This window comes from Podarcis bocagei, assembly GCF_964188305.1.
Source record: "Podarcis bocagei genome assembly, chromosome: 13".
Taxonomy (NCBI): Eukaryota; Metazoa; Chordata; class Lepidosauria; order Squamata; family Lacertidae; genus Podarcis; species Podarcis bocagei.
In genome coordinates this window covers 5,538,608-5,565,626 of record NC_138138.1, presented here as the reverse complement: position 1 = coordinate 5,565,626, position 27,019 = coordinate 5,538,608, and the positions used below count along the sequence as shown (strand labels likewise).

The following is a 27,019-nucleotide window of genomic DNA, read 5'->3' as shown; positions in this document are numbered from 1 at the left end:
TATCAATCTCAAAACCTTTATCGGCATATAAACAAAATTCTGAAAAGTTTGGTACAATAAAATCACTCAGCAGATTTGCTGTATTATCATCCCCTTTGAATAAGGGTCATGGGAGGCGGGGTACTGTTAAATGGGCATGGTTAAGAGGATGGGGCTACAGCAACAGTGCCTACAAGACTGACACTGTTTTTAGTTACACCACTGTTCTGTTCTTGAGCGTGCCAAGCAAAAAAAAGCCTTGCACTTTCTTGGTGCTCCTGCAGTGGGAAAGTTGGGCTGCACCTTGAAATGCCAGAAGTTCCAGGTGGTGCTAAATGCCGCAGCCAGACTGTTGGTGGGGGCAGGCTGACTTCTGCCAGAACATTACTGCAACGGCTGCCCATATGCCACTGTGCCAAGCTCAAGGTTCTTGCGTTACTGTAAAAGGTCCTTAGCAACTGGGTTCTAGAAATGCCTTAAGGACGGCTTTCTTCCCTATATGCCTGCCAGATCCCTGAGGCCTTTGGGGAAGTCACTGCTCACCAGCTTCCATGGTTCGGACACAGGGCCTGCAGCCATGGGTTCGGTACTGTGGGTCCAATTCTGTCAGACTCCCTCCTGGCTGAGAACAGAAAGGCTCCTTCCCTGTTGAACTTCCCTTGCTTGGTGAAGATCTTCTTATTTCGGCAGACATTCTAAGTAAGTTTTCTGATTATATGGTCATTTTTACTGATTTTATCTTCATTATAGCTGTTGTAAGCTGACTGTGCACAACACTTAAAAGGGATAGAAATTATTGAAATAAAAAGATAGACAGAAGTCGTTCACTTTTCATGAAAATGCCAGAAATATTTCCTTTGCTGCTGGAAGGTGATTTTAAACACACGAGGCTTTTAAAGAATTCTTATTTCTAATGAACTGAACTATTTTCCTTTTAGAAATTACTCTGAAGTATTTGCATTTAATAACCTTGTCTGATACCTTGTTTTGATATTAGGAACAGCTGCAGGGAGGACACCTAGTGGTGATTATACTGCTCTGCATAAAAACCTCATTAGCAGCATTAGCATACAGCATTGGGCAGTATTCAGAATGCTATAATCTCTCTCCCAGCGAAGTGTTTTCCAAAAATACACCAGCATAAAAATGCAAATATTTCAAGAATTAGTTTTATGAAACTTTTCATCCACACTATTTACATCTAGAGCGCTTCAAGTTCCACTTCTTCAAAGAAGTAGTAACTTTCTTACTATTCACACAGAGCAAATATTCCTTAGGTCAGTGGTTTCCAACCAGGGTGCCGTGGTCAGGGGTGCTGCGGGCAACACTGGTCTCCGTTTCTCCTTCCTTCCCTCCCTCCCATGTTGCCCTCTTGTGTCTCTGCCTCCCAAAGGCTTGCACAACTGTTTGTTGCAGCAGCCCTGGCTACAAGTCCCCCAGGTGAATGGTGCCTCTGGGGCTGGTCAGGGGGTGCTGGTTATCAGGAGTTGAGGTGACCTCGACTAAGCAAGCAAGCGGGTGAGAAAGCCCAGCCAGCCTTTGCTGTTGGGAATGGACAGACAAGTCCCAGGCCCCTGTGGGGCAGGCTGGAGGGCCGCTCAGAGACCAGGGGCGGCAGCAGTGGCTGCCCGGAGGACTCTCAAGGAGAGGAGGCTGAGGAAACACTCCACAAGGGAGGGTATTGGAAAAAGGGTGAGAGGCTGCCTGCTCTACAAGCAAGGGGTGACATAACTGGGCTCCTCAGCCCCACAGAAAGAATGTAGTTGGTCAAGGGAGCCGTGGACTCAAAAAGGTTGAAAACTACCGCCTTACGTCACTGGTAGGCAATCTGTGTCCTGGGGGCTATATGTGGCCCCCAAGCCAAAAATAAATAAATGGAAGAGAATGACTAGATGATAGATTAACAAGGAGAGAGATAGGGTATGGGGAGAGCGAAAGAGAATGAAAATATGATGGATGGATGAAGGGGGCTACTCTCTGACACCGGTATGTGTCCCCCCAACCACTCTTCCCGCACAATGAATACAGTCTTTGAACCCCAAAATATTGCTAATCCTCATTAGGCAAAGTGGGACAGCTGCACGGGGAGAGCAGCCCTTGTTGTGCCCCCAGGCCACCTAAGCTATCCAGCTGCCCTCCTAGATGATGGAGGACGTGGACCTATCCTCAGTGGAATTACAATTTCTTTCCCTCAAACACACATCCACAATTGTGGGAATTTTAAGACTAAAGGAGGCATGGTTTTTACACTGCTTGACTGTAGTAAAACTTCTAAACGGACTGCAAGAAATAGGAAAATTATCAATAAGAACTTAAAATTATTTAAATGTTTAAAAATAATTAAAATTAAGGTAAAGGGACCCCTGACCATTAGGTCCAGTCGTGACCGACTCTCAGGGACGCGGACTTATAAAAAATATGGGGGGGGGGCCGGGAAAGCTCATGAATAATAAATAAGCTCATGAATATGCAAATAAAGTGGCGCCGCCTCCTCGTGAGTGAATAGGGGAGAGCGTGCTGCGCCTATTAATCAGCTCCGGAGCGGAAATTGGGTGGAGCTTTTGCTCGGGAGGGAGGGAGGGCAGGAGGCATGGATGCAGCCCGACCCTGTGCATTTTGGGCTGGGGGAGGGCGGCGGTGGCGCTCTGCTGGAGGGGCGCCGGAGATTATTGGGGGGGCGGAGCCCCCCCAAACGAATTTTTGAGGGGGCTCGGGCCCCCTCAAGCCCCATGGAGTCGGCGCCTATGCCGACTCTGGAGTTGCGGAGCTCATCTCGCTTTATTGGCCAAGGGAGCTGGCGTACAGCTTCCAGGTCATGTGGCCAGCATGACTAAGCCGCTTCTGGCGAACCAGAGCAGCGCACGGAAACGCCGTTTACCTTCCCACCGGAGCGGTACCTATTTATCTACTTGCACTTTGACGTGCTTTCGAACTGCTAGGTTGGCAGGAGCAGGGACCGAGCAACGGGAGCTCACCCCGTCACAGGGATTCGAACTGCCGACTTTTCATCGGCAAGTCCTAGGCTCTGTGGTTTAACCCACAGCGCCACCCGCATCCCAATTAAAAGTAAAAAGAGACTAATATACACTGATGTCAACATGTTTGGAGTGGCCCATCTAAAAATGTAAACAGGCAGGGAGTCCCAGTGTGTAGGTACCACCGCAAAAACTAACAACTGCAGATTAACAAACCAGTTTCATAGACTGAAACTGTCAAGTGTGCACATAAACTGACCTGAACTTGTTAAGGGCTTTGCACATTAATAGTAATGCCTTGAACTTGGCCTGGTAACAAATCAACCCCGTGCAGATCTCTGAGCAAATGTGCCTTACTCCAGGCAGCAACTATGCCGCAATATTCTGGACTAATATTCTGCACTAATCGCAGTTTCCAGATCAAGTGCAAGTGATTATTCTCAAGGTACTCAAGGATACGCGGTAGCAGCAACTCGTTTTGTTGCTGTTAAAAAGTGTGGCACTTACTTGCAACAACTTCATGGTGAGTACCGGTACCTATTTTTCTAGGGGGGAAAGCACTGCATATAGATATTAAATAGCTCTGGGGATAAAATAGTGCTCTGTAGCACCTCAAACGGAGTTTGGATCTAGTGTAACTTTACTCCAGCTTAACTTATACTGGCTTGTTTTGCATTCGTTTCTTGTGCATCAGATTGCTTCCCTAATAATTATTAAATTCTCAAGGATGAAAATATGACAACACATTTATGCTGTGTAAGGTGCCCCCCATCAAATGTGGCATGTAAAATACCTCAAAGAAGAGAATAAAGTTAAAGCATATTGGTTTTTCTTTTCATTTGTTGAGGGGGGAAGTTATGTTTTTGCAACTAATATATCACATTCAACCAGCTTAAGTTTCATTGTCTTGATTTTGTCCCTAACATAACATTTCTTCTCTGTACACCAAACAAGGAAGCAAAACTATCAATACAATAAGGGCTCATTAATCTATTCTCTCATTTTCTTGAAGAGGTCTTCAACTGAACTTTACCAAAAAAATTAAAGAAATTCTGAGGCAACATGCAGGACATGCTTCATGTATTGCTCACGTGTAAATTGCCATTCTGAAAACCTGTTGCCAGATCATGAAACTCTGGAAAATTATCTTTAAAATGATATAGAACACCTTAAGTATATAGTAGGCCTGCAACACACATGGGGTTACATTCCAGGGATCACGCTTAAAAACAAACATTATCTTTCCTGGAACCCCCCTCCATCTCCACCCCCTTTCAATTATTTTAATTTTTTGCCCCAGGTGTAAAGCTAAATGCGCACAAGTTAAATGTGCATGAGTTGCAGGCTTACTGTATAAGAAAATGAAAATGGTGTCTGTAGCATGACATTTTCATAGAATTTACCAAACACACAAAAAGCAAAAAATATCACAAACCTTTAGCTCGCCCCACTAATTTAATCAGGTGATTAATCAACCATCTAATGTTTTAAGCCCTAGTATCTAGTAATAGATTCTGCCATGTATAAAAAGAGAAGGTAAAGGTAAAGGGACCCCTGACAGTTAAGTCCAGTCGCAAATTGTCCACTCCGCAGACAGTTTTCCTGGGTCATGTGGCCAGCATAACTAAGCTGCTTCTAGGACAGAGGAACACCGCACGGAAACGCTGTTTTACCTTCCCACCAGAGCGGTACCTATTTATCTACTTGCACTTTCTAGCGTGCTTTCGAACTGCTAGGTTGGCAGGAGCTGGGACCAAGCAATGGGAGCTCACCCCATCGTGGGGATTCGAACCACTGAGCTTCTGATTGGCAAGCCCAAGAGGCTCAGTGGTTTAGACCACAGCGCCACCCGCATCCCCATGAAAAGAGAAAACTTTAACCAAAAACCCTCCCTTCCTTCCATTCTGCAACCAATCTTTTCTCTTTGTGAGGAGACCTCAGAGGAAAAGACTAGGGCTAGCTAAGACTTCCTCCCAAGCAGCAGTGAGAGGAGTCTGCCATTGGCCAAGGGCACAGTTTGGTACCAGGGTATTTGAGGAACACCTTCTTCCACATGAATCTGCTCACCTGTTGAGATCAGCAATGGAAGTTCTGTACAATGTTCAGAAGCTGCCAAGAGGTTCAGCTAGTGCTGAAGTGAAACAGGGTTTTTCTCAATGGTGACACCTAGGAATTGCAACCCTTTCCCCCAGGACACCCATCAGGACCTCATTTTACAGACATTCTGAAGTTCAGCGAAAATGGTTTTGTTTGGAGTAGGTTTTTTAAAAAATATATTCAGGTTTGCTGCTTCGCTTCTGCGGTTTTGGTTTTTCCTGCCAAGTTTTGATTTTATATGCATGTTAATTTTGAAGACTTTTGGTGAAAACGGCATATAACCATATAAACATAAAGAGATGAATTGGCCGCTAGGTAGAGAAGAAGGTAACAGGGAGGCACTGCTGTTCATCTCCACTTCTGTGCATTATTATCTGTTTATCCCAAAACAGTTGCTGTCTCAGATCAGTCCTGATTTTAATTAATAGATATATACATGCATCTTAACAAGAATTCTGGAAATACACCTGCCAGGACACGAACCTTTAAAAATTAAATTGCATTGGCAAAGGACTGAGGATGAGATAGCCAGTACTATTGGTTGGAAAGGTGAATGATCTTGGATGGTTAAGGAATAATGATACTGGATGCAGTTTGTAATGATTCAATGGAGCATCCTCTAATTGTTGACTCCAGTTGTACATAACTGATACTATTTTGTAGGCAGCAGGAGATAATTTTGTGCATGGCAACATTGCACATATTGTTGTAATTACGTAAGCCTGACGTGTAAAGTTTCTACACATAAGTCAACATTGACATACTTCAACTTCTATTGAAAATATTTTCAGATGGTGAAACACCAGACACTTTGTTAACAAAATATTCTAAATTGTTTCTAAATCTGCAAGATGCCTCATCATGCACATCAATGACCATTTGATTTAAATTATACAGTGCGCCAAAACGTAGCTCATTCCAACATTCAAGACAGTAAAGTTCTGTTTGTTCTGAAACAAAATCGTTGGCTTATTTTTTAATTGCAGGATCATTGCTTATGGAGAACTATAGTCTGCCTCTGTATGTGCTATCACCAGCTCTTGCTAATAGATTGCAGGTGGAATGGGGAGTTGTACAGTTTATTGGATTTAGAAAATCCTGTTGGCACCCTTGCCTATGCTTGTCCAATGTTGAGGACATCAACCACCTACCACCTCCATGACTATACAATCTCTGGACCTTAATAAAGGCCCAAGCAGAAGACGCCAAAGAAAAAAGAAGAGAAGAAAACAAAGAAGAGAGATTACAACAATATAGAAAGAAAAAGAGAAAAGAAGGAGAAAGAGAAGCAGGAATACGAAGAGAGAGAGAGAAAAAAAAAGAAGAAAAAGAAACAATAAAGAAATATAAAAGGACCTCTGATTTTCCACCTGCTAGTTACATAAAAAGGGGAAAAATATTTCTAACATTCAGTCCATGGTAATATCCATCTTCTCCACTTTCTGTTAAACAATATTTCTTTTACATAAATGTGTCTCGAATTCATTCCCACTCAAGTCCAAGAGGGATTCCCAAATTGCCGTTGTTGTTGTTGTTGTTATTATTATTATTGGTCAACTGTGCTTTTTGTTTAATATCAACTTTAACTCCATTAATTCCCACCACTATTCCTCCATACTGAGTACTAGTAAATTCTTTTGTCCATTTCTATGTTAAAATCTCTCTACAGTGATCACATATTGGAATAATATTCCACAATTCTTTTCTTGTTATATATCCTTTAGTTTATGCCCAGTTCCATATATTCAAATTCCATTTCCTTTCATGCTTCCATTCCCTGTACTGTGTAATATAGTATTCCGATCTCCTCCTCTAGAACTATCCACTTACGTTTCTTCCATCCTTTTTCCATACATATTAGTAGCATCATTCTATGAATTTGCTCCAAATCGTATGCAGAATACTTTCTCTCTTCTAGAACTGAAGAAAGGCCAGGACGGAAGTTTTTCCAAAGATTTTTCTCACTCTCAACATCATCGATAGTATTAATGCCACATCCAGATGACCATTTATGGTTTTATCTTCCCCTTCTCCTCCAAGCCTCTGTATGAAAGGCATTTCCATTTCACCATCTGCTTTCTCCAATTTTGCTGTTTCATCGTCCAGTCCTGTCACGTTTTCATTAATTTTGTCTGAAGCCTCTAAGTAATCTCCAGTTCCATTTTCTATTTCATCTCTCTCTGATTCATTTTCTTTCCCCCTTTCATCAAACATTAATCCATTCATTTTTAGTTGTTCAGCCATCAACTATTGAACAATACCATCAGTCACTGGAAGATCCAAAGGTACATTTGCCACACTGGATGCAGACAAAGAAATATCTCTAAGCTGTATTTTTCCTTCCCCAAACATGTTTAAGAAAAAGAGAGTGAAGACCTTATACTCACAACGGGTTCTTACGTAGTGTTTGGGTGAGATGTTGGTTCCTCAGCTCACCACCTTGTTTTAGCCCCTGACTAAGCCCCCAGGCGCAGACAGCAGAAAACGGCTTTGATCAGAGCATTTGAGGTCTTTATCTCAGAGCGCTTTGATAATCAGACGTTCAGTCTGATTACCATCAATCACATAATTGTCCAGGACCTTCCCAATAAATTTCACCTTATGCTTCTCCCCCAACTATCCCATCCCCTGCCATTTCTCCTTACTCTGGTCATGTTAACTTTGTTGGACTACAACTCCCATCATCCCTAGCTACCAGGACCAGTGGTCAAAGATTATAGGGGTTGTAGTCTAACAACATCTGGGGACCCAGGTTTAAGAAAGGCTGAACTAACTCCATGGCTGTTGATTCATTACTATCTGACAAGAACTGTCTAACTCTACAAAGCCTTTGGTCTAGGGTACCCAGGGCCAGCCCAAGACAATTTGGCACCTGGGGCAAACCTCAAAATGATGCCCTCCTATCAGGGAAGAAGGTGTGAGTGAACATCTGCTTCAGAAACGAAGGAGGAATAAAGCTCTACATTGGGAACAAGGGTGGGAGGAGACCAGTACAGTGGTACCTCAGGTTAAGAACTTAATTTGTTCCGGAGGTCCGTTCTTAACCTGAAACTTTTCTTAACCTGAAGCACCACTTTAGCTAATGGGGCCTCCCGTTGCCGCCACACAATTTTTGTTCTCATCCTGAAGCAAAGTTCTTAACCCGAGGTACTATTTCTGGGTTAGCGGAGTCTGTAACCTGAAGCATCTGTAACCTGAGGTACCACTGTAGTGGCTCCTATTTGCCAAGTGGTGGCACTGGATGGGAGCAGCCGAGGAGGCGGCAGATCCAACCTCCAAGGAACATGCTGCAGCTATTCTGGCTTCTGCTGCCTGAGGAGGTTGCCTCCCCTTTCCTCATGGGTGGGCCGGCCCTGAGGACAGCTATTAGGATGTGTGCATGTGTACATGCCGCTGCTTGTTTTGTTTGCAATGCGGTTTTTAAATTTGGTTTTTAAGCAACTGTATTAGTTAACTGTGAGGTTTTTAAAATTTTAATTATGCTTATCTTATTTTCCGATATAATTTTGTAACAGGTTGTAAGGCACTTTTGTCTAAAAGTTCTCAAAAAGCAACTTAGAAATGTGAATATTAATATAAAAACCAAACAAACCTCTGTGTGTACTGTGCTTCTTCAAACAGACACACACACACTCCATACCACAGGTTGTGGCTCACATTATCGCTCTCACTTATAAACTTTAATAAGAGGACACAAACATATATAGCACTTCCAAGTATTCAAAGCACTTCACATTCATTTTACAGCAGTGCGATCTTTACAGGAACCTTTTAGTACAGGGCATGATGATCCCTCTGGCCACACTGCACAGCTTTTATAAAAAATCTGCCCAGTTTCAGTTTTGCACGTTGTTATTCAGCAGCCACAGATTATCAAATCTCAGCATAATAATATGAAATATGCATGACCTGCAGCATGCAGCCCCTTTGCTCTTCCTTTCGTGCAAGTGGCAAAGCAAGCCAGGAAACCTCAGTAACCATAACTTCCTGTTATGTCTGAACCAGAAACTGTGGTTAATGTCTTCTAAACAAGCTAAGACTGAGAGGCAAACTTTAAACCATGGTTTCATACTTAGGGCTTGTTTGAAAGCTATTCATCGTTGTTCCCCAATTCCGATGCGGCAGGAAGATAACTGCAGCTCCCGGCCTTGTTTGCAGCATGTGAGAGCCTGTAGTCACGCATATAGTGGCTTATTACCTACTTATTTAACCAAGATTTAATTGTTCAGATGCAGCTAGCCTTGCACAATGCAATGCTATGCACATCAAATCAGAAGTATGAATTCAGTGGTATTAAACACACTCTATACAAATAATTCCTCCATGACACTGGAAGCTACAGCCCAGGATAGCTGGTAGGATGATGGAAAGGGCAGAGGGCAAGGCAACAAACATCCGGCTGAGCGAAGGGTAGGCAAAGCCAAAGGTCACAAGAAGCGAAGCCTGTATGGCCTGGGCATCCCATTTCTGGGGGTGTCACAGCAAATCCTCCAAAAATGTAAACAAGCATACTACATCATCATCATCATACATTTTTATTTATACCCTGCCCTCCCCGGTTCAGAAACCAGGCTCAGGGTGGCTAACAACAAATTTAAAACACTTTAAAACACTTAATTATAAAAGCAACATTAAATACGGTATAAAAACATGAATAACAATAAAAATCAAAAATCAATTAGATAATCCCCAGGGCGAGCTGGCTGAATTGGTCCTACTTGGGCCAGCGAGGAGGCCAAGGGAGAATTAGCTGTGGGGTCTCAGAGCGGGTGATCTTCATAAAAGGGAAGGGGGAGGGAAGGGAAATAAAAGATCAGGCTGAATTCAAATTAAAGGCCAGGCGGAATAGCTCTGCCTTACAGGCCTGATGGAAGGCGGATAAATCCTGAAGGGCCCTAGTCTCGTGGGACAGAGCATTCCACCAGGTTGGAGCCATCACTGAGAAGGCCCTGGGCCTGGTGGAGGATAGTCTGGCTTCCTTAGAGCCCGAGACCTCTAAACTATGGTTATTCATGGACCTTAAGGTCCTCAGATATGCAGATGACACAACCTTGATGGCAGAAAGTGAAGAGGAATTAAAGAACCTTTTAATGAGGGTGAAAGAGGAGAGCGCAAAATATGGTCTGAAGCTCAACATAAAAAAAAAACGAAGATCATGGCCACTGGGCCCATCACCTCCTGGCAAATAGAAGGGGAAGAAATGGAGGCAGTGAGAGATTTTACTTTCTTGGGCTCCATGATCACTGCAGATGGTGAGAGCAGCAACGAAATTAAAAGACGCCTGCTTCTTGGGAGAAAAGCAATGACAAACCTAGACAGCACCTTCAAAAGCAGAGACATCACCTTGACAACAAAGGTCTGTATAGTTAAAGCCATGGTTTTCCCAGTAGTGATGTATGGAAGTGAGAGCTGGACCATAAAGAAGGCTGATCGCCGAAGAATTGATGATTTTGAATTATGGTGCTGGAGGAGACTCTTGAGAGTCCCATGGACTGCAAGAAGATCAAACCTATCCATTCTGATGGAAATCAGCCCTGCGTGCTCACTGGAAGGACAGATCCTGAAGCTGAGGCTCCAATACTTTGGCCACCTCATGAGAAGAGAAGACTCCCTGGAAAAGACCCTGATGTTGGGAAAGATTGAGGGCACAAGGAGAAGGGGACGACAGAGGATGAGATGGTTGGACAGTGTTCTCGAAGCTACAAACATGAGTCTGACCAAATTGCGGGAGGCAGTGGAAGACAGGAGTGCCTGGCGTGCTCTGGTCCATGGGGTCATGAAGAGTCGGACACGACTAAATGACTAAACAACAACAAAGGTCCTCTGTGGGGCAGACCAGGAGAGGCGATTCCATAGATACAAGGGCCCTAAGCCACTAGCATCATGGAGCAGGTCCACTCTTCCTGGTAGAGGTCTGGGTAGACATGGTCTCTGAGAACTTGTGCAATGTTCCCTCAGACACCAAGAAAAGATTATTACGACTTGAAGCCTTACCTTGAAAGAAGCTTTTGACTCTAAGGTAACTGACGCTGAGACGCAAGACGGAGAGTTTGTCCAGTTTAGCTATTATGTCCGGTGGGAAAGGCAGGAGACTGGCCAGGTGATCTAACTCAGCATTCAAGCGATCTCTGTGTCTCTTGGAAGGATTAGACTTCCCATTCCCATGCACGGGCCTCCTGTTCGGGGAGAAAATGTGCTATGAAAAACCCACCGTCTTAAGCTCACTGGCAATGACGGTTGCCAGTATCCGCTCTCTAATACCGAAACAGAATAAAATGTTGGCATCCTCTGTTAAGCTAGATATCAGGACTGGTCAGCCCAGCAAAACTGTCAGATAAGAACTAAGTAGGTGCAAATACCTCTTCTTTTGCTGCAGCTGAAATGAAGTTTTGGAATAACTATTTGCCCCAAAATGTTACATGTTGTTATAGGGACCAAATTTGGCTATGGCTATATTTTAGACCATTTGAAAAATGATTCATATATAATGTGTAAATTAGGGGGGGGGTCATACACAAACGGCTTGGAGTGCCAGTTCTCTCGACCCAAACATTTCCACAGAAAAATCACCAACTTTGAAAGATGCTTAACTGGCAAAAATTCTCCCCGCTACCTTTATGTGTACCATTATCTCCCACTTCTTGTGTCACCAAATCCTTTCACAAACCCCTTCACTGCTCCCAGTCCCCAGTTTCTGTAGCTTCCAACAGAGATATCCCATATAAAGTGATCCTTTTTTTTAACCTTGTGTATTCGAATTTTCTTAATATTTTGTACGCTTGTTGAATGTTCAAAACTAAGTTTAAATCTAAATTTTTTTATCTCATCCTGTTTTTGAGTTATGAGAGTTTGAAATTTCCAAAAAGAGAGAGACAATTTTGGCCTTGCTAGATTACACAACAGCCATAAAAACTCAGCCCAGAATTTCAAAACTAAATATACTGATCTCTTCAGAACTTCATGGGCTTTAATATGACAGGTCACATGATGTGCTTACTTTAAATTTTAAAGTTACAAAATTTAGAATTTTAAAAAGTGATTTTAAAAAATGATTAAAAATGTCCAAATTTTGTATTGATTATTTAATGTTTCTAAGGACTACCCTCAAAATTTCATTTTGGGATCTCAATGGGATCACATTTAAGAAAGATATTTTGAATATGCATGTCTGCTTTATTGGGTTCTGTTTAGGATAAATGGGTCTTCCTGGAGTAAAATATAACAGAATAAACAAGACATCAAACTACAGTATCAGTTACTTCAGGCATTTCTTTAGAAAGTTATTCAATTAAAATAATAATAATAATAATAATAATAATAATAATAATAATAATAATAATAATAATAATAATAATAGTTTATTATTTATACCCCACCCATCTGGCTGGGTTTCTCAAGCCACTCTGGGAGGCTCCCAACAGAATATTAAAACAGAATAAAACATCAAACATTAAAAACATCCCTATCTGAAAAGCTAGTCAGGCTTTTCTTTTTAAAATGTGTCCCAAAGTAGAGTGATAGCTTGCTGTTGCATGATAGAATTAACACTTTGCAATAATTCTTGGTTAGTACTTCATTTCATGAAGTCTGAAAATAGTCCAGTAACTTGTATTGAGTGTTGCTGTACAGTATCAGGGAACCAGATCTTCTCAACAGCGCTGAGATAAATGATGTAGAACATAATAACTTTATGAGTTTAGACAACCACTATTCTATTCTTAACTACACTCTGACACCTAAAAGAATCTTACAGTAAAGTACCCCTTGGGTTAATAAAAGATATGTATTTGCAAAATTCAGACCCAAGCTGCAAAAGCTTTGCTAGTTGCTGAAGCATAGACTGAATTCTTTAAAAATTGAGTTAGCCTCAAAATCCTTATACATTTTAAAGATAATGATAGAGAAATACTTATGTTAAAGGAACAAGAAGAAAAGTATGGAGAAAACCTAGACTACGCTCTTACACCAATTTAAAGTCTGGCGTGTACCTTTAATACACAGGACACTAAGAGAAATTGTTCGCTCTATTGCCTTAAAGCAGACTGAAGCTGTTAACTGCTTTTTATTGTGTATTGTTTATGTGTTTTGTTCTTGGATTTTTTCACTTTTGTAGTTTAAATTTGAATTTTTTTATTGTTTGTGAAACTTTAATAAATATTATTTTTTTAAAAAAAGCAGACTGAAGCTGTTCTCTTCGTGGGGCATTTCCTCTGCTTGTTCTTCACATCAGCACAACTTCAATTAATTACTGTTTGATGGAGCAGGGAATGTCTTTCCCCGGCCTACGCAATGGTTTTCACACTGTAAGGTAAAGGTAAAGGGACCCCTGACCATTAGGTCCAGTCGCGGATGACTCTGGGGTTGCGGCGCTCATGTCGCTTTATTGGCAGTGGGAGCCAGTGTACAGCTTCCGGGTCATGTGGCCAGCATGACTAAGCCGCTTCTGGCAAACCAGAGCAGCACACTGTTAATGGAAAAATCCAAGGGCTCCCTTGGACAAAAACAAAGACACCAACCAGGATAACTTGGAGCAAAACAGCAGCCTGTAGGCTTGGCCTTTATTGAACTGTTGCAACAGGGTGTTCCCCTCACTTGCAGGAGAGAGAAAGGACACAGAAAAATGGTGTGCAAGGACTTATAAAGACTTTTGAAATTCCCATCCTGTAGATCAAGCCCACTCCCAGAAACATCATGCATACATCACAGAAAGGAGGGGTTGAGGGAGGAGTTGTGGTGGTAACCTGAGTGTCCTGTCACCTGGCTGGTTCCCCCTTTCCCCCTCCCCATGAGTCACTTCCAGGTGACAAAGGGGAGTTTGCAGTTTCCTGCCCCCAGAGGGAAGAGCTGATTATTGTCCTTTGTTCCAGTCTGTGCTGAATCCACTCCCATATGCGAGTTCTTTGTGATCTTGATGGTCTTCTGTCTAGGACCATCAGGGATGGCATAGCAACTGGGCAGGGCTCCTGTGTATGTGCTGGTATGCTCAAGGGATTATGGCTGGCCTGTATCAAACCTTCCCCATTTTGTAGTCCTTCCTTCATGGAGTAAAATAAAAGTGGAACAGTGCAAATCCGATGTATGGTTGATTTTCTATGAATTTATAACAGAAGCGCAGCGTATGTAGTGTGTGAGTGTGTGTGAAGTTTGTACAAACTGAATGATGGGGGGGCGGGTTTCCTGCTACAGCACGGAAACGCCGTTTACCTTCCCGTCGGAGCAGTACCTATTTATCTACTTGCACTTTTTTGTGCTTTCGAACTGCTAGGTTGGCAGGAGCAGGGACCGAGCAATGGGAGCTCAGCCCGTCGCAGGGATTCAAACCACCGACCTTCTGATCGGCAAGTCCTAGGCTCTGTGGTTTAACCCACAGCCAGTGGCATAGCGTGGGTTGTCAGCACCCGGGGCAAGGCAAGTAATTTGCGCCCCCTAACCCGTGGATTTTAGCACTCGAGTGCGAGCGCGCCCCCCCCCAGATGTTGCGCCCGGCCCCCCTGCACCCCCCATGCTACGCCACTGGGGCTGGGGGTGAGCGAAGGAGCCAAGGACCCCCCCAAAGGGGGGGAGCCCCCTTTTTGCGGAGCCCCCGCGGGCCGAGGCAGCCGAAGCCCCCTCCCCTCGGGCGCCTCCCCGCCCTCTCCTTGGGCTGTAGGTGGAGCTCCAGATCCAGGCTTGGCGAGCGCCTCTCCTCCTCCCGGCCGGGTCCGGGGGCTTCCAGCCGTGCTCCGTCCTCCCCCCCCCCCGCGGCTGAGACTTGCTCTGAGAACCGGAGCCAGCGCCGCCCCCTTCTTCCGGGAGACCCTCGCCCGCCCGCCGGCTTCCTCTCAGAGGGTTTTGGGGAGCGCAGGGCGCGGCGAGGCCCCTCTGAGCTCTCCTCCCTCGCAGTCGGCAGAAGCAGAAGATCTGGGCCGAGGGGATGGCGGCGGCGGCGGGGTGCGGAGGCTGCCCGTGCCCGGCCTCCTGCGAGCAGTGAGTGGAGCGCAGCCGCAGCGGGGGGCGCGCGCGCGCTAGGGCGCAAGGCTGGCAGTGGCGGCGGCGAGCCTGGCGGAGGAAGGAACTTGTCCCTTCCCTCTGGACTCACGCCCCCCCAGATGTTGCGCCCGGTGCGGCCGGCACCCCTGGCACCCCCCACACTACGCCACAGCTCACAGCACCACCCGCGTCCTTTCACACTGTAGCTAGAAACAAATTAGGAACTGCTTAAGAACTCTAATTGGTGTGAAGTTGGTTGGTGAAACAACACATCAGATGGTGGTATTTTGTAACAAAGTACAGAATACATATGCATTTTGAGTAAGCCATATGAACACAAATGGAAAACTCAGCAATGGAAACACAGTGAGTGCAAAGCAAATGGGAGTGTGGACACAGCCTGTGTTGTCTGCAGTCAAGCAGTGGTTTTTATTTTATTTTATTTTACGATTTTATTTATTGCATTTATATCCCACACTTCTCCATGGAGCTCAAGGTGGCTTAGATCAGGGGTTTGCAAGGTTTACCTCGCCTGGGCTGGTTCACTCCAGCAGAGATCGCTCCATGGGCTGGATTTTCAGCTCCGCGGAAGCAAGGCCCCGCTCCGTGCTGTGCTGGTTTAGCGCAGCGAGTGGGTGGCTTGGTTCAGGGGCGGCTTGTGGGCCGCAGGTTGCTGACCCCTGGCTTAGATGCTTCTCCCGCTGCTCATTTTATTTCCACAACAGCCCTGTGAGGTAGGCTAGGCTAAGAGGCAGTCACTGACTCAAGGTCACCCAGCGAGCGTCGTGGTCCAGTGGGGATTCGAACCCTGGTCTCCCAAGCTGTAGTCCCGGCACTGTAACCACTGCACCACACGGGTGCTTATTTATTTAATTACAGGTGCATGGAGAGAACAATGGTCACTGGAAACACAGGCCATGAGCAGAGGCTGAGACTTTCATGACATCCATGAAAATGGATGCCACTTCCCTGCGCTGTAGCAATACTGATGCCAATGGGATCTTTCTTCTAAGCCTCACTGCAGCACATGCAAGGTGCGTTTGCTCCTTGCAGTTGCAGTGTGGGGATGGGTTAAACCAGGGGTAGCAACATAAGGCCCAGGGGCTGGATGTGGCCCAATCGCCTTCTCAATCCGGCCCGCAGACGGTCCGGGAATCAGTGTGTTTTTACATGAGTAGAATGTGTGCTTTTATTTAAAGTGCATCTCTGGGTTATTTGTGGGGGCATAGGAATTTGTTCATATTTTTTTTCAAAATATAGTCCGGTCCACCACATGGTCTGAGGGACGGTGGACCGGCTGGGTTAAACTGGGTTAAACTCCCTTCCCCACACTCTACATTCCCAATGAATATTGCTCCCCCACGCCTACAAATAAAGAAAAACCACAACCACAACAACAAAGAGATTAAAAGGAACTCAATTGGTGACATCCTGTGTAGTTTGGCTCTGTAATGACACTGCCCAAAGGATCTTGGTGAGGCGCACAGAATTTTGTCCACCCCTCAGAGAACTTCTGTTCATAGAGTTGAAGGAATTTCAGTTAAATCTGCTTAAGTGTAATGATAACATGCACAAGGAGAGGACAGAGCGTGGCTTAGGTTTCTGCTGCCCTGCCACTTTGAAAATATACATCCTCCATCAGGCTGGGACAACACTGTCCCAGTTCAGATCAGGGTAGCTCAGTCAGGAGAGTATTGATCTCTTAATCTCAGAGTCGTGGGTTCGAGCCCAACGTTGGGCGAAAGATTCTTGCATTGCAGGGGCTTGTACTAGAATCCTTGTGAACCCTTCCAACTCTCTACAATTCTTTGATTCTATGGAAGAGGGACATATTTAGGCCACAAATATGTCTAAATATTTGGGCCCTTTGTTGTTTCTCGACAGAACTCGCTGGGTTCTTATGAGAGACAACAGAGAAGAAAGAGAGCTGGCTGGCACCATCAGCTTGTTGGAGACAGGTAGCAATATAAATGGGTTAAATATAATAATAATAATAATAATAATAATAATAATAATAATAATAATAATAATAATTTATTTATTTATTTATACACCGCCCATCTGGCTGGGTTTCCCCAGCCACTCTGGGTGGCTTCCAACAAAATATTAAAATACAATAGTCCGTCAAACATTAAAAGCTTCCCTAAACAGGGCTGGCTTCAGATGTCTTTTAAAAGTCTGGTAGTTTTTTCCCCTCTTTGGCATCTGGTGGGAGGGTATTCCACAGGGCAGGTGTCACTACCGAGAAGGCCCTCTGCCCTCAGTGCTGGACCTCAGTGTCCAGGCAAAACGATGGGGGTGGAGATGCTCCTTCAGGTATACTGGACTGAGGCCATTTAGGGCTTTAAAGGTCAGCACCAACATTTTTAATTGTGCTTGGAAAAGTACTGGGAGCCAATGTCTTTCAAGTCCGGCTTTCAAGTCACCAGTCCAGCTGCCACATTCTGGATTAGTTGTAGTTTCCGGGTCACCTTCAAAGGTAGCCCCATGCAGAGTGCATTGCAGTAGTCCAAGCGGGAGATAACCAGAGCATGCACCACTCTGGTGAGACAGTCCGCAGGCAGGTAGGGTCTCAGCCTGCGTACCAGATGGAGCTGGTAAACAGCTGCCCTGGACACAGAATTGACCTGCGCCTCCATGGACAGCTGCGAGTCCAGAATGACTCCCAGGCTGCGCACCTGGTCTTTCAGGGGCACAGTTACCCCATTCAGGACCAGGGAGTCCTCCACACACGTGCCCGCCTCCTGTCCCCCAAAAACAATAAAGGTAAGTCTTATGTCAAAGGCTTATTGTGAGAAGAATAAAATAGAATAAACAGACTGGATGGGATAAATACTTAACTGTTTCTGGATGGGTTTCCGTCTTTTCCTCCCAGCATACAGACATTCTCCTGGAGGAATCATTGTCCTAGGATGGAAGATGAAAACATATCCTTTTACATTCAGTTAAAGCAATGCTCTTCCTAAGATATGCAATTATAAAGAAGAAAATTGCTCAGTAAGTTGCTAACTGGTGTTAGCTGATTTCCTAATTAATACTGCACATAACATTCATATATATATAAAATAATTGATCCTGTATAGAATAGATTTTTTAAAAAGCATAAGGTTTTGCGCTCAGTATCATTCAAAATCTGAGAAAATTCTATTAAAGGTCTAACAGCCTATATTTCTGTGTGTTATTTCCAAAGTTCCTCTCTTCTCCTAGCACAGAAAGAGACCACACGTTTGGTATGTTAAAATGGTTTAAAAAAGGAGACACCCAGAGAGCAGGAAGCTGTTGGGAGAAAAATTGGGTCAGATTGGGTCAATCACATTTTAAAACGTGTTTTTGTTTTTTGGGGTGCTATTGGGTTGTTGTTTTCATTTTTATTAGGTGTACAGTGGTACCTTGGGATGCAAACAGGATCCATTCCGGAGCCCCGTTTGCATCCTGAATGGAACATAAGACACATCTGCGCGTCTGACGGGTCATGTTTCGCCACTACCACGCATGCACGTGATGTCATTCACAAACGGCAAAACCCGGAAGTAACGCGTGTTACAATATAGAAGCAAAGCGGCTGCGAGCTACTGCTAGCTTGAAAGCAAAACATAATGGGAATGTTGGAACTATTCTGTGGGAAACAGAGGGACAGTCTATTCACAGTGCAGAGGGCACCGGAATTAGCTCAGAGTGTAATATGAGCTGTACAGGAAGTACAGGAGCAGTTTGTCTCTCGGCTGTTGGACTTTGAAGAGAGCAGTCGTGTTTTTCTGTAATGCAGCAAAGACAGAAATAAAGGCATGTAAATACGTTTCTGTCTATCTCTTTCCCCTGCCTGGGGGGCAGGAAAGAGTGGTGTGTTCTTCTCACGCTGAGAAGGATCGCCTATCGCGACCTCTGCCTGGATCCTGCCGGAGAATGCAGACAGGGAGGTCAACCGGAGATCAAGCCGGGTGCCTGGAGAGTGGCCAGTTTCTCCTGATAAAGGCTTGATTCCCAACAACATGCTCCGTTACTTCCGGGTCGCCATGGAGCGCAACCCGAAAATACTTATCCTGAAGCATATTTATCGGGTTACAGAAGCTTCAGGTTGCATTTTTCCGGGTTATGGACGCGCTGAAACCCAAAAGTACCGGAACGGGTTACTTCTCGGTTTCGGCAGTTGCGCATGCGCTGAAGCGTTAAATTGCGCTTTGCGCATGTGCAGAAGTGCCGAATCGCAACCCGCTTGTGGGCACACGCTGCGCTGTGGGTTGCGAACATGCTTCCTGCACAGATCACATTCGCAACCCGAGTGTCCACTGTATTGTGGTTTCATATCTTGATTTTATTCTGTGAACTGCCCTGAGACCCCGGGGTATAGGGCGGTATATAAATCCAATAAACAATAACAACTGCAGCACCTCCTCCTCCTGTGGATGTACAGTGGTGCCCCGCAAGACGAATGCCTCGCAAGACGGAAAACTCGCTAGACGAAAGAGTTTTCCGTTTTGGAGGTGCTTCGCAAAACAAATTTCCTATGGGCTTGCTTCGCAAGACGACAATGTCTTGCGAGTTCCTGCGGGGTTTTTTCCTCTCCCCCCCCCTTTCTAAGCCGCTAATCAGCTGATCCGATCAGCAGATAAGCCGCTAAAAGCCGCTAATAGCGCTAATCCGCTAATCCGTCAATGGGCTTGCTTCGCAAGATGAAAAAACCGCTAGACGAAGAGAATCACAGAACGGATTCTTTTCGTCTTGCGAGGCACCACTGTACAACCATCCTCCGCTGCCTCCAAGGTAAGCTGCATCCCTGCCCAGAATGTGGAAGAAGCTCTCTTTGTTCTGAGACTGGGACTTCAGAGCCACTGGGGTACAGCATCACTGGACGCATGCTGCTGCAGGGGCTTCCTGGTTTGGCCAGCGGCGGAACATATGCCCATGCTGCCCAGGGCGGGTGCGCAGGACACGGAGGGTGCCCTCCCAGGTGCGGGATAGCCGCTCGGGTGCACGAGCTCCCAAGCCTCCCCCAGTTGCGTGTCGAGATCCCCAAGCCACCCCCTAAATAAATCACAATTCACACAGAATTTTTGTTTAAGGTTTTTGGCATAATTTTGGCCACAACTTTATTAAAATACATAATGTGAGTGGTTGCTTAGGCATTGGTTGCGACTATCTGACCCCGCACGGGGACAGAACTGACTTCCGGATTCCAGCGAAAGCCAGTAAGGGAAAACAATATTGGGGAGAAAATGGGGCTGGGCACCATACCGTCACCCCTCCCCGCATGCTCCCAGGGGCTTGTGCGGCCCTAGCCCCTTGCTGGGGATACGGACAAATGTATGGCAAACCCCTGGATTCCTTTACTGGAATTCCCTTGCAGCAGCAGCATTGGAGGGGCAGGCACAGCCAACCACATCCCCTCCACCAACCAAATTTTAACCAATACCTAACTGTAACCTTACAAGTTGTGACGATTTGCTACGCAGTAGGCAAAAAGCAAATGGCACCAGCCAATCTGCCAAATGGAGAAAATTCCTGCCAGGCCTCTGCCCCAAAAGCAGACGACCCCATGACAGGCATAGCAAGGTCAAATGCAACAGCCCAAAATTAGGGAGGGTGGGCGGGTGATCCGATGCACACAGCAAAAGAGACTGAAAAAAGAATATATAACCTTCGGGTCAACCCACTAAATGGTAACATCAAAATCTCCCAAACAACCCAAATTGGCCCAATCACAGTCATGGCCATCCAAATGGAACTGCCCAGTAACCTTGAGGGGGTGTCCTGTAGACCCCACCACAACATGTGCTCCCCATGAAGGAGAACACACTCTGTCATAATGAGGGGGGGGGGGAAATGCCGCTGGCAAAGCGGCCCATCTCCCCCTTCCCCCAACGCCTTGGGGTAGGCTTGGGAGTCACCCCCTTCAGCGAAGACACCCAGGGAAATCCGTCCCCACCGCACCCCCCTTCCTCCGCCCGGGGGTTCGGCAACAGCGAAGCTGTGAGGGGCTGCTACCTGACCATTGTAATTAAGGACTTCTGGGCTGATACCAGTGGAAATAGGATTTATTCCACTAAATCCAGAACATCCAAAGATATTAAAACAGCGCCGGTTGGTTTTTTTTGAGACTGTGTATGTAAAATCCTAGTGGAAATTACAGAGGCTGAAAGCATGGGATGGATATAGCAAGTTGAGGTCAATCCTGGGCTTAACTTGTTTTTTTAATTTATATCAGACTTCTATGGTCCATTATGTCTTCCCAGTTTATTTCTTTATGCCAAATCAAACTCCTTAAATGTCTGTTCAACACTTGACCTTTAGCTTCTGTTATTCTCCCTGGGAAGTACCAGTCATAGAAATGTAGAGTTGGAAGGGAGCACAAGGCAGGAATCTTTTGCCCAACGTGGGACTTGAACCTGTGAGATTAAGAGTCTCAGGTGGCTTGATAATAACACATCATGCTAGGTACCCCCACTTCACATTCTTTTAACATATACTGTAATCAGAAACAAGCCCTGCTGAATTTAGTGGGAATCATTTCCTGGTAAGTATGGGTAGCCTTGCAGGACAAGGAGGAAATCCAGAAACTCTGCAAACTATAAAAATGAAGCTGTTCCAAGGGGTGGGGTGGGGAGCTGACCCCCCCTACTGTTTTTAAAAAGCAACACTAAAAGCATTCTAAATCAAATAAAAGCAAGAAATAGGAGCATATAGAGATACAAGTCCTATTTAGGCACCCTGTTTTTACATGGAGTGAAAATCCTGTGAAGGAGGATTCTCACTCCAGCCCATCATCTTCTTTGACACCCCCCCAGCCCCCCATGAGCTGGAGGGCAAATTCCTTAAGTGATCAGCCTCTTGGAACTCCAGGATCTCAAAATCTAATATACCGTAATCAAGGTTTGTAATCTTGTAAGGAAACTCCAAGCAGCTGTTTTAGGTGGCCTGGGTGAAATAAGGTAATTTAACACCAAAAATAATCCATGTTCAATAGCAGATGAGCCTACCCCAGGGAGACAACTGAGGGTGGGGGCAGCACTGAGGCAGCACCTCGGAGGAAGATCTTAATAGTCAAGAAATTTAGCGTGAGAAAATAGGTTCCAGCCATGAGGGAAATTTTCCAGTGCTTCATTTTTCCATAGAAAACTGTTCATTTCATTAGGAATGATGAACGGATGCCAATCACAAATAAGTATTAGGCAAGTTTTGAAGTGTTTAGCTTTATTGGCTAAAAACAAGTAAAATAAACATGCTAAATTAGATCATTGTCCAAGACACCAGAAAATTTTCTGATGTAAACTGAAAATTTCCCAGGGCAAATTACCTTAATCTGTCATCCTTGACAATGACAAGGCGTGAATTGCCATGTAGTATTTTAGCAGCTGCACACTGGGTCACTGTCGTCATCAAGCTATCCACTATGGCCCCAAGAAATTATAGATTCAGGAAATGTGAAAGCCTCTTTAAGCATAATGGGTGTGAAAACAGCCTAACTATGCCACACCATCAAGAAGTGTTGGGTGAGGAGGAATGAGATGGCATCACAATTTAAAATTATATTGTTTTTGTATTTTAGCATTTTTTATATTGTGCACACTCGATCAAGCACAAAACTTAAGTTATATTTTAAACGCGTTATATTTTTGTAAGCATATATTTTTTGAGCAGCCATCCCAATACAGTATTTCATTTTTGAGTGTGTGTGTTTTTGTTTGTCCAGAAACATGCTAGAAAGCAGGTGCGGCACTTGGGATAAGAAATGCACTCACACATCCAAATACATATAAATATGGAGCAGCGTGCACAAAAATGTAACTCAGAAATTAATCCCTATTCTCATTTTTAAGTGCAAGTATTTCCTCTTTTCTTTGCAAGATTTATGCAACTGCAATCCTGGTGCCGAAAGCCACCGAATAAACATAATCACACAATGACATCACTTTAAGAAGTATTGGACAGTAAAATGAAGAAGCCTTCTGCCCAGCAAAAATGCTGTATCAGTAACTTGTCTGAAAAACAGTTTGCCTGCCACGGCTGAACTTCCTCTCTTAAGGCGCAGCCCCAGAGGAATGTGGGAGATGCTCTTTCCAGGGGAAGGGCCTGGCTCAGTGGGAAAACATCTGCTTGGTGGGCAGAAAGTCCAAGGTTAGGTCCCTGGCATCTCCAGGAAGCACAGGGAATGACTCCTGCCTGAAGCCCTGGGGATCCATTGCCACTAAGGGTAGACAGTCCTGAGCAAGATGGACCAAAGCGCTAATCCACTACAAGCTTTCTGTATTTCCTGTCTAAGGTGCACTCACAAGCAGGCCCAGAAGACCTGTCTTTGGACTGCCATTCCTTTTTGGGTGGGATTCAATCACATACTGTCAACTTTAAAAGGTAAAGGTCCTGTCACGGATGACTCTGGGGTTGCGCGCTCATCTCGCTTTATTGGCCGAGGGAGCCGGCGTACAGCTTCCGGGTCATGTGGCCAGCGTGACTAAGCCGCTTCTGCAGCGCACGGAAACACTGTTTTACCTTCCCGCCAGAGCGGTATCTATTTATCTACTTGCACTTTGTGCTTTCGAACTGCTAGGTTGGCAGGAGCAGGGACCGAGCAATGGGAGCTCACCCCGTCACCAGGATTCGAACCACCGCCCTTCTGATCTGCAAGCCCTAGGCTCTGTGGTTTAGACCACAGCACCACCTGTGTCCTGACAACTTTAGGATCCACAAATAAGGTTCATCGCGCAAAAGAGCTACTTCCCCCAAAGATCAGGTATTTTGTGATAAGGACACCATCCGGGCAGTGCACTAGAAAGTGTAGGTTAACACTCAATAGAAGCACCATTGTCTAACCTCCCCAGAAACAGACCAGAACTATCAAAGAAGGTCATCTAGAAAAAAGTGACTCTTTACATCACACCTCAGAATTTATACAATGCAGAGGGGTTCCGGCACAAAGTCAATATGATTAGGAATCCCTGAAGACTGGAATTTTGGAAACCACAGTAAAAGATGATGGACTACTTTCACCGACAATGTTAATTGGTGACTTCACTTTAATCATATTTCAATTGGAATTTTCTGTAGGATGAGTGTGAATGGCACTGCTGCAAACTTAGCTGCGTCCATCTCATTAGAAGAGATGTTTAAGGCAATTTTCAAAAGGCTTACAATATTTACTCAAGAGAAATCTTACACAGCTTCAAAGCTAGCTTAAAATTAGCCAATTGAAGTATATAAGTTCACTTAGCTAGCAGTTTAAAAGGTTCGTCAATCGTCTAAGAGCCTGACTCACAATTAAGTGTACTTGGATTTAATTTAATTCTGTCTGTTAATCAAAGCACTCATATGGAATTATAACTAAAATTATTTTAAATTAATTTATTAGTAAAGTATTTAAGGAATCCGTTCCAGACCAGTGGAAGTCAGCAAACTTGAGGAACTCCTAGGTGTGTTTCTAAATGAAGGATGGAGAGCATTTGTGTGCTGTAGCCCTGGGTCCAGGAAGTAGGTAGACTGTTCTGGAGTGGGTAACCCCCCACCCAAAGGGACGCAATCTGGGGCGCTCTAGATTCCAAGCTACCACCGAAGGCTCCTGGGGCCTCCATGGGAGAATTGCCTATATCCACTATGGGCGTTTCATGCTTTGATAACCAGGACCAGCCCAAGACATTTTGGTACCTGAGGCAAACCGCCAAATGCCTCCCTCCCCGCCCGGAAAGAAGGGGATCTACATCAGGAACGGGGCAGGGGGGGGGTAATTTTCTACACTGGGAACAAGGGTGGGAGGAGACCAGCAGCGCCTCTATTGGCCAAGAGCTGGCAATGGATGGGGACAGTGTAAACCATGGGTAGGCAAACTAAGGTCCGTGGGCCAGATCCGGCCCAATCGCCTTCTCAATCCGGCCTGCGGGCGGTCCAGGAATCAGCATGCTTTTCCATGAGTAGAATGTGTGCTTTTATTTAAAATGCACCTCTGGGTTATTTGTGGGGCATAGGAATTCGTTCATTTTTTTCCTTCAAAATATAGCCCGGCTCCCCACAAGGTCAGAGGGACAGTGGACTGGCCCCCTGCTGAAAAGCTTTGCTGACCCCTGGTGTAAACAAACAAATAAACAAGCAAAACTTAACTGGGTTATGTAAATATAACTGCATCTCTGTGCTCAGGCAAAGCCATGGCTATGGCTGCGTGGGGGGGGGGGTATCCAGGCTTTTTGCCCTGCAAGAAGCTTCCAGAGGGGCCATTGAGGCTCCCAGCCTGTGTGAATGGGGGGGTGCCAAACTGGGTCTGTGACCGGGGTGGTTTCGCCCCTGGCTCAGATACTGTGGAATTTACTTCTGAGTAAATATAGATAACATTTACCTGGCTAGCATCCTGAGTTCCACATAAACAGTTTAGTCTTATTTTGAAGCAGAAGGAACTTAGAATCAGAATTTATTTGCACTAACAACCTTTTACTAGCTTGCACCCCTCTCTTGAAAGTCACCTACTCAGGATATTGCACCATATTTTATAAAGTTGTGCAAATAGCAGGGAGCATCCTATAAAGACATTTTCTCTTCTCTCAATCTTTTCGGGCCATGACCCTGTAAGGGTTTTTACATACTCACTAGAGTAGAGCGAAAGAGAGAGAACACAATGAGGAGAGTAAAAGTTGCAGTAAAAAAGGCAATGTGACGCATAAGCAAAGAATCATAGCTGCCAACTATTAATTTCTAAAATGAGAGATGTTTTGCGGTTTAGACCCCTTGTTCTGAAGCTCAGGTGTGTCAGTGGGGAACGAAAGGCACTTCGTATATTCTCAGAGTCTCTCTTACCCTACATGTTCCCAAACTAGCATTAAAAGCCGGTTCCAAATAAGAATAAACTTTGCCAATATAAATATGTTTCGAAACAAATATTACTACTGTGTCTCGCACTATCCATGTTTACCAAGAAACAAGCCGATTTAAAATAAGACCGGGAAATAAGTCCTATTTTATAATTTGAAATTCCAGTTAACAAATATTTTTAGTTTGTTGGGGGAGGCAAAGGGTTTTGAAGGGTGAACTCTACTGAAACTCAAATCCTGCTAGTAGCAGATCGGGTTGCCGGATAAGAGACCAGGACGGATCCTGCACCTCGGAGAACGGCGCAGAAAGGAGTCCTCCGCCACTTCTATCCGTCTGCCATCACTACAGCAGAATTGTGGTGGGGAAAGTCGCTGCACCAGCCACTCTACCCTACTAAAGGTTCACCAGTCCTACTAAGATCGGAGGAACTTGCTGCCAGGTAATAAGTGCGCATAAATAACTCTTGGGAAAAGTTGTCCATTCTGCAACAGGGACACAGGCGCTCTTCTCAGCAAACAGCAATGGGTGGAGGGCGAAGCGCCCACTGAGCCCAATGCTGCTTGCTAAGCTGCAAAAGCCCGCGTTTGCTTTCTATCGTCCAGAGACACCTGTCCAAGAAAGCAGGCTTCCCAAAAACAAAAACCGCTCCTGGTTAGCAAATCTGCGGGGTTTTTTTTTTAGTAGCCAACAGAAAGCTTTTGCAAAGCCGGCAAGTGAAGGGAGACCCGGCCTCTTGCACCCTTGGGGATATTGCGCAGAGGATTCCTCGTCCCCTTTGCAAAATCCCGAGCCCCCCGAGCTGCTTCGAGACTCACCGCGCTTGGCAGCCCCGGCGATGCCCGTCTCGCCTCCGCGCGCCTGGAGCCGGAGCTTTCGCCGCCGCTTCCCCTGCTGGAGCCGCGCCTGGCGGGGCCGGCGCGCAGGAGCGTGAGGGCGAGCGGAGCCTCCCTGCGAGCAGAGCGGCTGCTTCGCACGCGATGTTGTCGTCCCTCCCGCTGCTGCGACGCGCAGGCGGCATCGGAGGGCGCGCAAGAGCCGGACTGCGCCGCCCGAGGCGCCGCTGGGAAGCGCCGGGCGCGCTGCTAACTGTCCAGGCAGAGCTTCGGCCGCGGGACTGCTCCGTCTGGATCGGGATCGGGCCAGGAGGCGAGGGCAAGAGCCGCAGCGGCTTCCCGGGATTTTAGGCGGGGAACCTTCCCGGGCCTTTTTCCCTG

General features: G+C 45.5%; 1 protein-coding gene across 2 annotated transcripts in view; it reads right to left on the bottom strand.

The window, feature by feature from the left end:
- The window catches only part of AHRR (aryl hydrocarbon receptor repressor), a 50,340-nt gene extending 23,577 nt beyond the window's left edge, over positions 1 to 26,763 (bottom strand). Inside the window, exons 1-3 of one of the 2 annotated variants that reach the window (XM_081166347.1) lie at positions 26,621 to 26,763; positions 17,862 to 17,927; positions 11,046 to 11,227 (exon numbers count right to left, since the gene is read on the bottom strand). In XM_081166347.1, the coding sequence (XP_081022473.1) occupies positions 11,046 to 11,227; positions 17,862 to 17,923 (244 nt within the window). In that variant the 5' untranslated portion in view covers positions 17,924 to 17,927; positions 26,621 to 26,763. The remainder of the gene's footprint in view (positions 1 to 11,045; positions 11,228 to 17,861; positions 17,928 to 26,620) is intronic. The other variant, XM_081166346.1, reaches the window with a different exon arrangement.
- Positions 26,764 to 27,019: the final 256 nt, after the last annotated feature.